General features: G+C 36.2%; 1 protein-coding gene across 1 annotated transcript; it reads left to right on the plus strand.

Annotated features, from left to right (window-relative positions):
- The first annotated feature begins 1,539 nt into the window (after window positions 1-1,539).
- On the plus strand, window positions 1,540-12,685 carry tnnt2b (troponin T type 2b (cardiac)). Its single transcript, XM_027147174.2, has 13 exons — window positions 1,540-1,649; window positions 1,925-1,967; window positions 2,118-2,128; window positions 7,338-7,364; window positions 7,475-7,496; window positions 7,583-7,643; window positions 7,862-7,978; window positions 8,876-8,953; window positions 9,028-9,135; window positions 9,222-9,334; window positions 9,512-9,602; window positions 9,848-9,888; window positions 12,309-12,685. Exons 2-13 carry the CDS (start codon window positions 1,939-1,941, stop codon window positions 12,346-12,348), a joined length of 738 nt encoding a protein of 245 aa, XP_027002975.2. The 5' UTR covers window positions 1,540-1,649; window positions 1,925-1,938; the 3' UTR covers window positions 12,349-12,685.
- The last annotated feature ends 119 nt before the right edge of the window (window positions 12,686-12,804 follow it).

Below are 12,804 nucleotides of genomic sequence, written 5' to 3' on the forward strand. Positions count from 1 at the left end.
GACCTTAAAGAAGTTTAGCATGGGCTTGGATACGGACAGAAAAGACCTCAACAAAACTTTAAACATTGGAATTTAAAGATGAACACCGGAAATCATTTTCACCAACCATCTAGTTCTTAATAGAACTGATAGAAGTGCAAACCCCCAAATCTCCATCAAGTGAGATGACACATACAACTTTTTAGGAGGACTTACAGGAGGTGCTGGTTCACCCTCTTGTGCTCAGTGGATGACCTGATTGATTTTGTCAGATTTTATTTGTGCACTAGCCAACGAGATAGCACATTATATTAGAAAAAACGTTTGCATTTTCCTGGAGTACCATTGTGTTTCTTGTATCAGGCTTAAATAGAAATGACCAGCAGTGGTTTACTTTCTGGGTTAGATAATGTAGTTGCACTACTTACACAAGAGCCTACAGGATGATTGTATGTAGCACATTGGTCTGAATCAAATAAGGATTTGATTATTTTTGCAGGCTGAAAGGACGACATGCCCATAATTAATTATATTCACATTTAGGTCAGCTGTAAGGTGGTAAAGATCATAAATGGTCACATTATTTATTTGTTTATTGTTTGTCTGTATTATGCAAAATATATGGAGACTGTGTTAGAACAATAATCGGTGGCAAAAAAAAATACAAATATCTTTATTCTTACACTACATATGATTAAAAACAAAGGAATTTTCTATTAATAGAAAACCCATGGAGCATTCAGTGATTTAGCAAGGCACCTTCTGACACATAATGATAGCATATCAAATCAGTTCACATTAGTGACTCACCAGGGATGCATTGTTGTTGAGTAATAAAGCAGCTGTCACTGAAACCTCCTCTTTTGTGGATATAGAGAAACATACAGGCCTACAGAGCACTGGACTGAGGCTTAAAAATAAATTTCATTGTATATATGTGTATGTGTATATACTGTACGTTTGTTCACCTATGCACTGTGTAAATGTATGTTAAATAGCAACCACGTGGTCCATTTCTTAGCAAATGTTTGCACTTTATATGCTTAATATATAAAATTCACTTTTGTCATTTAAATATTTCATTAGCCTAATTTTAGCAGCATTTGTAAATCAGGACAGGAAGCCATTTGCATTTTTCATGGCACTTTCTTTTAGCTTTCAAAGAAAAAACAACAACTTGTGGCCTGTTTATGAGACTGCTATGAGCTGTGGACTGTTATCATTGTGTCTGGTCTGACAGATCAGAGATTTTGGAGTGGAGTCAGGCATCCATGTGGTCTAAGCTTCCAATCTCCCAGCGTCCCCTGAAAGAACTGACGAGCCACACGTACTTTAGCTTCAAATCAGCCATCCACACTTCATATCTTCTTCACTAACTCTCTTTAGAGCAAAGCTGAAACAGAGAGCCATGTTAGGTGGATTAGTTCATTGCTGGCCAGCTGTGCATAAACTGTATAAATAGACACAGTGGATTGCTATTGTTCCATCATGAGGCATGTTTGCACTCATACTACACAGAGTGTTTTACTAACCATGTAAAGCCCTAAAGTTAGTCATGTGATACAAGGGCAGTTTATAAACCAGTTCAGATTTGATTCAGAGTTCAGACTGAGTCAGGGGGTATTGAGACCTCTTAAAGGATACCCCAGACCTACAAAACACAGGGGCAGGTAAAAGCAGATATTCTTTATTTCTAATAAATGTGGCTTAAAAATGCATAAATAAAACTCATCCAGATCTGATATTCAACTCTACTAATCGATTATCATTTCAATTATTTAAGGATTTATTTATTCATCAATTTTCATGGCATGAAAGATTCAATGTTGCTGATAATCATTATTGTTGTTGTTGTTGTTGTTGTCTTCATCATCTTGTGATATACGAATGTAATAACATAAAAACTTGATTGTGAAAAGAAACTATTTATCTTTTCATGAAACAGGTCTTAGTCCAAATATGTCAGATACAGAAGAAGTTCAATACGAGTAAGTACTGATTAAATATTTCAGAATGTTGTCGATGTTAATATCCATTCAGATTCATTGATTATTTAGAATAAATGATGTTATACAATACTAAGCTTGTGTGGCAGTTAATCTAAAAAAGTAATTTTCTGATTTGTTTCTGATTTTCAGTGAGAATGAGGGTAAGGATTTATCATTTTATCGCTATACAACATCACATGTTGCAAGTTCTATACATACACAATGTGACAGATTTCATTTGTGCCTTGCAACTAAAGCGTATTCAGCACTGAAATAGGGTTGGGGAAGTTTTTTTTTTTTTTTTATCATCTCACCGGTTTCCTTTAAGCTTGGATAATAATCTAGCAGGCAGCTTTATGATCCTGCCACAACAGGACCTTCAGACAACAACAGTCATAGAGCACCACACCCACTGGAGCACATGTGGACTACACTTTCCATAATATCTGTTAGAAAAGACTGAGCTTTTTGCATGGGTGTGGATTTGTTTGGGCAATGTCGGCTCAGCCCAGTCAGGAATTGCTGCAGGTTTTGGCAAAGGAACAAACACACAGGAATGAAGCATTGTGTTACAATCCATGAAGTGTGTTTTTTCAATGCTCTTGTCTGTTTCTGAGCTCAGAGGTGTTTTTCTGATTAAGGAGTGTACTCTTTAAGTGTTTTCAAATGCTAATAAATAATAACAATTCTAACTATGCCACAGAAATGTTTATTTAAGTTATGTAATAAAGACAACTGTAGACTCCCACTCAACTGTAACAAAACAGTTATGAACAATTACATATGTTTAACACAAGAGTTTTCACACTCTTGTCTAACACCTTTGCTCTTTTGTGTTCCCAAGAAACTATGGTTATGTTATTAAGCAGTGGTAGCACAAGTGGTTAAGGCTCTGGGTTGTTGATTGGAGTTCAAGCCACAGCACTGCCAAACATTCACTGTTTGGCCCTTGAGCAAGGCCCTTAATCTTCACTGCTCCAGGGTTGACCCCAGCCTCCAAAAAGGATTTCACTGTGCTGTAATGTATATGTGACAAAGGCCTCTATTAAGCTATCCAGTTGCCATTTTCTTCCTGGCACATGCTGGAAAACCAGGGGAGGATGTAATTGTAATCGCGCTGTACTGGAGAGTAAGAAAAGCTGCTTTGTGTTGGGAGAAAGTGACTGAGCTAGCTGAGACCCCCAGAGAGAGGTGCTGTTGTTAGCTGCACAATGCTAATTTCACTCTATCTCCTACTTTCAATTCTCTGTAGAAAAGCTCAGGACTACTACTCTCTTTCTTTTGCATTAGAAAGCGTTTAGACTAGACTTTACAGGCTTTTGTCTTCAATCTGGAATAATTATGTCATATGACCTAATTATAATCGTACAGTAGCAAGTAGTACTTAGCTTTTGATGTTCTCACACACTTGAGTTGATTTGCTTGTATTTTGTAGCATAATAGTAACAACATTTGTGTGTGTGTGTGTGTGTGTGTGTGTGTGTGTGTGTGTGTGTGTGTGTGTGTGTGTGTGTGTGTGTGTGTGTGTGTGTGTGTGTGTGTGTGTGTGTGTGTGTGTGTGTGTGTGTGTGTGTGTGTGTGTGTGTGTGTGTTGTCTGTATCTTATACCAAGATAAAGTAACTGATGCAACAGTAACAACCTTTGTGTGTGCGTGTGTGTATGTGTGTGTATGTGTGTTTCCTGTAACTTATGGCAAAATAAAGTAACAGATGCAATTCATAATTACTGAACATATAAAATTCTGTATTAACATGGTGGTATATTTTTGGGCTGTAAAGGATGACTGCTATCTCACTGTGCTATCTGCTAATTTGCACTGAGGAGGCTGAGGAAGAGTAGAAGCAGAAGGTAAAGCAGGAGGAGGTGTCAGGACTGGTTTCAACTATTCCCTTGCTATACACTCTGGCTGGCTTTGTTTGTCTTATACCATGTGCTTTTGTTTTTGCTTTTGTGTTCACCTGTGTTAGCCCTGTCCTTTCCTTAATCCGTTCCTACCTCTGCACACCTTTTCCTTGTGTTTCAATAATTGTCTTCCCTATTTATACCAGTTGTCTTGTGTGTGTTTTTGCTGAGTCCTTGTCTTTGGTTTGCTTCTGTTATTGTGTTCCAGTGTTTTGTGTTTCCTTGCATTTCAAGCCCTTTGTTATTTTTTTCCCTTCAATAAACCCATTTTTTTTATGTTATCCTGGCATTTAGGTCTTTTATATGTGAAAACTTCCCCATTCTTTGACAGAAGGAGGAAGGTAGTTCAGATTCAGCCAGTGCTAATAATGCATCAGTTTTATAATTCAAGCAATGATCAGCAAGTCATGAAGCTCTGAAGGTTATCAAAAACTAATGAAAGAATATACACATAAATTAATATTATTCTACTAAAATGGCGTGCACAGTGCAGGTCATAACCTGGAAAATCTGTGTGGAGAATCTGTGGTACACACACACACACACACACACACACACACACACACACACACACACACACACACACACACACACACACACACACACACACACACACACACACACACAATAACTGCAGGAAGCTGTTAAACCACTGACATCCTAAAACTGTTGTTTTATTATTCTTTTGTAAGTCTTCTTTATAACTGTTTTGCAACTTCATTCAGTTGTTTGTTTTGGTAGTTTCTCCTTTTGTCTCTTCTTCTGGAGTCAAAATGCCCAAAATGATCATTTGGGGTAATCTCTAATGATTGACTTGGCCAGTTTAACGCCTTTTACTTTATTTCCCCCTGATGAAGTTCTTTATTGTGTTGGCAATGTGTTTTCCGTCATCGTCTTGCTGCATAATGAAGTTCCACCTAATTAGATAGGATGCATTTCTCTGTAAGTTGACAGACTGAATGTTTCCATAAACTTCTGAATTCACTCTGCTCCTACCATCATGAGCTACATCATCAATAATGATTAGTGAACCTGTTCCAGAAGCAGACAAGCCATGACACTACCGGCACTATGCTTGACTGATAAGCTCCACACTTTGGCCTTTTCCATCACATTAGAAAAGTTCAATCTTTGTTGAACATTCTTTGCGAATTCCAAAGAAGCCTGGCTATGGCATGTAATATTTCTGCTCACAAAATCTCTTCTTCCATGTGATACCATTGGCAAAATTCTGTGGAGGATGTGAATGATATCACTGACTATTGTTGTTTTTTTTTATCACTGACTATTTATTTATTACTCACTGTCAATTTTTTGTGCTGATTATGCCCAATGCTAGTGCAATGCCTTGCTTTCTCCAATAGACAGCTCTGTGGTCTTGACGGTTTCACCATTTTCACAGGTGAATCTCTGGGCTCAAATCAAAAGAGTAAACAAAAGGGTAGACATTGAGCCAAAAAAATAGACATTAGGAGCTATTACTTTTTGATCTAACATAGCAAGCCTGGGCAATCATATGTTCCAATATTTCTGACCACCATTTATAATTAGTAGGTTTAAACAAAAATTGCCAGGAAGTTTAAAACTTATCAGTACATAAAAACTGAAATTCTGGTCTATCATTGCATAATCTTTTGGTCCCAAATGTCTTTAGTGTATAGCAAATGCAAAACAATTGGTCTTCTCAAAACTTTCAAAAAGTAACAAAAACAGAGCGAAATTTCGAACTAATATATAATGACTTTTTACTATATATTACAAATATATTATATGATCTTTTTTTATTCCAAACTTTTAATGAACAATATGATTTTTTAAAATATATATTAATTGTTGGATTTGATCTAACATCGACTGTCAGGTATTACACAATTTTGTGGACACTGTGTCAGATTAAATCCAAAAGAAGTCATTAAATACTATTGGTAAATTCTGAAATTCATGTTAATATTTTTTCATCTAGATTCATTTTTGTTTCTGATGTGTTCACCTGGGTATTAAATTAAAACAGACTGTCAAATAACGATCTTTGGTGCCAGTCATAGTGTCTGGGAGAGATGTAGATTACCAGACAAATGAGTCACTACTGCTTTGAGAAAACACAACACTTTTGGGCAATACAGAAATGATAACACCAAGTAAAAGTCACAAGAAATAAAATATAAAAACAGTACTTTTACATGCTCCTCAAATTCTCCATTAGGTTGCTCAGAATTGTTTGCTTTTAGGAAGAAACTTGTTGAGATGTTGTGCTACTGCCTGTTTTTAAGATGTCTACTTTGCTAACTGTCAAATCTTCTCAAACCCAATTGTTTTAATATAACCACTGTCTCTATGATTCCAAAACAGTGGCTATATGAATTAGAAGCCCAAAGCAGGTATTCAAACGTAAATAAAGGACTAGATTTATACACCACCTTTTTTTCCTTCAGCATATCGTCGAGATTTATTTAAAGAGACAGGTGTTATTGTGTTATTGTTATTTATTTAACAGAATTTTAATTTGTATTTAAATGAACATTTTACTGTACACTGTGTCTGGCAAGATTTGAATTTCTACACTTTCTTTTTTCTTTGCATCCCTTTACATACATGTGTAATAGGGGAGATCAGACTGGTTGGTGTGAACCTACAGAAGCAAACGAGGGAGGGATTGGTGCCTTTTGTATGACACTATACATGCTATTCATCCATTAAATGAAAAGTGAACAAAAACAAGAAATTTCTGCATTAAAAATATAGTACGTGTACTACGTATAAAACTGTTTTTCTTGAGCGTAGTTTTAGAAAGGGCTTATTTTTATCGATATAATAAAACATGTTTACAGTAAGAAACATTAGGTCTGTTTGTTATATATTCCTGCTTTTTGACCACTGATAAATTATTTTCTAATTGTTTTTACAGCATTGACTTTTGCAATTATGATATCATAAAATATAAATGAAAATATACAAATTTTCAAGAAACATGTAAAAAAAAGATTATTAATTATAAAAAAATTATAAATAATCTTTTCAGGTTTCTTAGGGTGTGATTACTTTTAGAACCTGTCTTTGAACAAATTATATGTAGTTTTCAGATTTAGCCTACTATCTATCTATCTATCTATCTATCTATCTATCTATCTATCTATCTATCTATCTATCTATCTATCTATCTATCTATCTATCTATCTATCTATCTATCTATCTATCTATCTATCTATCTATCTGAAAATATGGGATATTCCCAATGGCTCAGGCAGTAGTAAGAATCCTTTTCAGCCTCTATTTTTGTTTTAATTTTAATTTGTTTTAATAATAATCAGATGTTTGCCTCTTCCTCTCATTCTGATTATACTGTATGAGCACATTATTCTTGATCACAGCTTCTTACAGTATTTTATTACCACTCTGTTAGGCCTGTATTATACTTGTCCTCACATAGCTATGAGAAAACATTACCTAGAGCCTTTCTCCTTCTGTAGGTGCAGCCATGGATCATGGAGATGAAGGTATAAAAAAAGCATATTCATTTTATATTTTGAGTCTTTTTTCATGGTTACCTTGGTTTACAGAGTTTCTTTTCTGTATTTTTCTTCTTCATAATCAATGGGTGGCACAGAAGAGGCAAAACCAAAGCCAAAGTAAGAGACTCTGGGAAGAAGCATTTAAATTCCATGAATGTTTTAGAGGAGGAAAAACGACTTTATTGTTCTTCTTTCAATTTCAGAGCTTTCCTTCCACCCATGGTACCTCCCAAAATACCTGATGGGGAGAAAGTTGACTTTGATGTGAGTACAGGTTGAAGCAGGTCCGAACATTTTATTTGTTTTAGTCATAATGTGATTGTCAGATTTCCAGTTTCTATGTAAAAATGTGAAACTATAGAAAAAACACAATTGGACACAATTACACAATACAATAAGCATTTTTTTAATGGATACTACTGTAACTAGTACTATACACATATAAACCTAATAAAATTAATGTTCTGGTGTTGGTTGTGCAGGATATCCACCGTAAACGCATGGAGAAGGACCTGACAGAGCTCCAGTCCCTAATTGAGACACACTTTGAGAGTCGCAAAAAAGAAGAGGAGGAATTAATCTCCCTATCCAGTAGAATGGTGAGTTAAAAAAGGCAAACAGGTTACTGCTTGCGCAAAAAAACATACTTCAATTGCTACATACAACATCTTTGCAGGTTTTGACCAAAAGGTGGTGCAGCAGGTAGTGTTGCTATTGCATAGCTTCTGGATCCCTGATAAAATACTGCACTCTTTTCTTGTAATCATGGTAGAAAAATTGAGACAAACTATAACTACAAACTATGTTATTAAATTCTCACTCACAGAACATCATAATGAATGTAACTCTGACATTTAAGTTAAATATCATGCTTTTTTGGCAACAAAACAGATGGACGCAAAAGAAGTGGACCAAGAATTGGCTATTTTACCATTGAAAGCAGATGTTAATCAGTCAAGTGACTATGATGATCAATGGTTCTGGCATCTTTTATATACCTTAAGGTTCATATGGTAGCCAGAATTAGGTGACTTCTAAGCTGCTTTTGAATCATGCTTGAATAAAATATTATCATAATCAAATATTAGAAAATGGTTGCTTCAACATGTTTTCAACAAGGTGTGGGGTTTCATTTTTTCTCCCTTTGTCTATGTGTTTTTAATCCAGGTTCTCCAATTTCCACCTTCCTCCTTAACTGACACTTGTAGTTGAATTAGCTATGCTAAATTGCCTCTAGGTGTAACCGAGTGTGTGAATTTGTGTGGGCATGTTGGCCTGTGATGGACTTGTGCCCCATCCAGGGTGTGTTCTGACTTACACCCAGTGCTCCTAGGATAGGCTAAAAATTAACTGTGAGCCTGATCATGATAGAATACTTTCTACTGAATGAATCACTATCAATAATTATCATCATTGATCATTGAAGGGCTTTATTATATTGTAATCAAAACACTCTTTCATGCTTATTGACACTTGTATTTAATTCTGAAAATGAGGAAAAACGACGAGCAGAAAGAGCTGAGCAGCAGAGAATCCGTGCAGAAAAAGAGCGAGAGCATCAGAAAAAGCAGGCAGTGAGTCGACAAATTATACCATTTCAGTACTTTATGTTTATCCACATAAAACTAAATAGATGTGTGTTCTTCAGGAAGAAAGGGCACGGAAAGAGGAAGAAGAAGCAAAGAAAAAAGCTGAGGAAGATGCCAAGAAAAAGAAGGTTCTGTCAAATTTACAGTTCACTGGATACATGCATAAGGTAATGCTTGTAAATCCTTTATCTTTGGTGTAACTAAATAACTTTAACCTGGTTTATCTTGATTATTATCTTGCTTTGGTTAATAGACCGAGAAGCGTGGAACACCAAGAAAACAAACAGAGAGAGAGAAGAAAAAAAAGATTCTTAGTGAACGGCGTAAGGAGCTTAAGGTTGAAGAACTGAATGCTGAGCAGCTCAGGTACGGAGCTGCCAGAAAGATATACACTGCAAATGTCCAACTTGCTTCGATATAGATAATTCACAATTATTCTAAAAATGTGGCATGAAAAAAGTCTAAATACTGTAAAGGCTGTAACAGACAACTGAAGTCATTTCAGACTGGTTGATCCTGTTTATCATGTCTCATGTCATACAGAGAAAAAGCCAGTGAACTTTGGAAGTGGATGCACCAACTTGAGGCAGAGAAATTTGAACTGCAATACAAATATACACGTCAAAAATACGAGGTAAACTATTCGCTGTGAAAGTAAATGTAATATATCAAAACTTTTACATGCATTTTTGTTGACACAGCCATTAAACCATAACTCACACTGACTGTGTCATTCCCACCTAGGCCAGATTTGGCAGAACTACATGTTTCTTTTGTATATCTGGTCCTTGGATTGCTTCCCATATATATAAGTGACATGGATACTTTGTGTAGAGACATATCTCTGTTTCTGAGTCATATCTGTAATTCTGTCTGTAGGTCACTGTTCTGAGAAACAGGGTCAGCGACCATCAGAAAAAGTAAGTACTTCTGATGTTTATCTTTAATCAACCACAGAAATGGCCAATATTTCAGTATCCTGATTTATACATTTACATATATATATTTCAGTGTGCATTCTCTTTCAGAAGAAACCAAGTATAAATTGTTTACAGTTAAGACCCTGGAAATGTTGAGTCTCTTCTTCTGTGTCTATATATCACTGTGCCATATTCCTGAACTCCTGTTTGAAGTAACAGCTGGTTTCCATTATGCCATGACCTTTGAACTAGGCCCATTGGGAATAACTACACAAAAGCACTGTGTTAAATAACGGTGTCTCAAAAAAGAAACCCTCCCTGGATCAGACAGAGAGACATCCAACCTGGGTGGATACAATTGCAAGAGAAAGACAGGGAGTAAGGACAGCTGAGAAGCCACACTAAGCCGTGCGTGAAGTCAGGCAGTATAATTATACAACCCAGTAGTATATAATAATCCACAGACCTGGAATTCAAAATATAATGTCCTCTAAATCTCTCGGACACCCAGTCAGTGTCTACAAAGGTAGAAATGTGCATGAGTCAACTCACAGGTTTGTATTTTTTTTTTTAAAAATCTAAAAACAAACAAAAAAACAACAACCTGGCATGATCTATGAAGGCAGGATGGCATTCTGGGTGATATAGACTTGACTCATAGCAAATGTGTGTCAGCTTGCAAAAGCGAAACGTGTAGTCACCTATAATTCACCAAGTAATGTCTGGGATGATTACAATACAAGTCCATCCCTTTTCTAAACTCACCTAATCATTTATTTGATGACTATTGTTTGTGCCTAAGGAGGAGCTGCTAAATTATGATTATATATTGCTCCATGTTGCATGACCTTGATAGAAATCCCATCTCCTATTTCAAAAAGGATCTTTAGGTCTCTCTCACAGCTCAGATGGCCTGTCTCACTTACATCTCTCTCTCTCTCTCTCTCTCTCTCTCTCTCTCTCTCTCTCTCTCTCTCTCTCTCTCTCTCTCTCTCTCTCTCTCTCTCTCTGGATATGTGCCAGAGGAAAAATGCCAGAGAACATAGAACCAGTTGTAGGCAGGCTGGCACAAGGCAGGTTGATGAATGAGAGAGATACAAAGAGAAAGAGTGAGATGGAAAGACATATATAATGAAAATATGGTCGAGGGGGATGGAGTCAGACAGAGAGACAGAAAGAGACAGAATTAGATAGTGAGAGAGATGGAAGAAGAGAATCTTGAAGCAGGAGATTAGTGTATAGTCAAAGGTTGTGGTGTGGACACTGTGTTTCTTCAATATTTTTAAATGAAATCAGATAGTATAGACCAGGGCTCGGCAACCCGCGGCTCCGGAGCCGCAAGTGGCTCTTTCATCCCTCTGCTGGGGCTCCCTGTAGATTTGGAAAATAAATATTTAATTTAAAATTTTTATTTTTGTTAGTTAGTTTTTAAAAAATGTAATTATAAATTCTAAGATCCTGATGCTCTTGTAACATTAAAGTAAACCGTGTTTCATTTTTTTTCCCCAAAATATGCGTCATAACCGACGACTTGCGAAATCTGACACACAGAAGCAGGCGCATTTTTGGTTTGCTGCAGCCGGCAAGTTTAACTTTTTATGTCATGCATGGCTGTCAAGTGCCACACATTGTCACGCATTTCGGTCTTTTCTCACGCTCTCCCGCCGCACATCGTGTTCTCACGCAGAAAAACTATCATATATTTAATAAGCCGCAGCGCCCAAAATGTATCAGTCCGCACTGCTGTCTCTGTGGAACCGGGAAGGAATCAAGCGCGTCTCAGTTCTTAGTCGAGCCTGACACTTATCAGCCAATCAAAAAAGAAGCTACACAATAGCCAATCAGAAAATAGCACTATCTGGGAAAGATTTAATGCAACAATGTCAAGATTTAACGCAAAAGATGTCACGCTTGCCTGTCTTCAAAACTTGAGAGCCTTGGTCATGAATATGAAGGACTCAATTATACATTAAACATTTTATTTGAAAGTAACCTTCAACCCAGCGTCTTTTTTCTTAAGGTTAGTTCAAACTGTTCAAAATAGTTTTGTTTGCTTGCAGAAATAAAATTGCGTTTACTCGGTAGCAGTTCATTGATTTCATAAATGCAACACACTACAGTTTTTTCTATACTTTCCATAAAGGTAAAAAACGATATATGCAGTATTATCTTCATTTTAGATGTCAAATGGGTTTTGTGGCTCCCTGTGTTTTTTTCTGTGGTAAACGGGTCCAAATGGCTCTTTGAGTATTTAAGGTTGCCGACCCCTGGTATAGACAGTAAAGATTATATATTTTTTTATACAATGCACAATGAGGAAATCGAGCTCCTCTTTAATAACAGGAGCTCGATTTCCTCATTGTGCATTGTGCATTTTTATCTGTCTCATCAGTCATTTTCTCTTGCTTTTGTTCTTTTAGTACCAAAGGACCCAGAAGTAAGAGAGGTTTGAGAAAATAGAAGGTCGTCACCAGTGGAACATGCCAATGTGGAAAATGTGGCTTTTATCCATGACCTTCTATAGAACAACCATGGTGACCTCATAGCAAAATTAGGAATATATAAAAAAGTATATTCTTAGTACAGGTAATCTGTTTTTTTTTTGTTTTTTTAAATTTAGTAATAGTTTTACAAACAAGATATTTACCTAAATCTTGATCTAAATGACTTGTGCATCTTCTTATTGTAAGAACTTCATTAGTTTTACAAATGTGACCATATTCATATCAGTAACTAAACATCCATGATTACAGATAAACATAACTAATAAGAAACCAATAAATCACGATGAAAGGTGTTATGTCTGTTTCTGAAGTGTGTTTTAATAATAGATAATTAAAATGTGTGATTTGTAAGCAGATAACATGATCCATGTCTTTGACTGCTCTCATCTCCCAAAAGACACCAGTGCTTGGG

Source organism: Tachysurus fulvidraco, chromosome 5, assembly GCF_022655615.1.
Source record: "Tachysurus fulvidraco isolate hzauxx_2018 chromosome 5, HZAU_PFXX_2.0, whole genome shotgun sequence".
Taxonomy (NCBI): domain Eukaryota; kingdom Metazoa; phylum Chordata; class Actinopteri; order Siluriformes; family Bagridae; genus Tachysurus; species Tachysurus fulvidraco.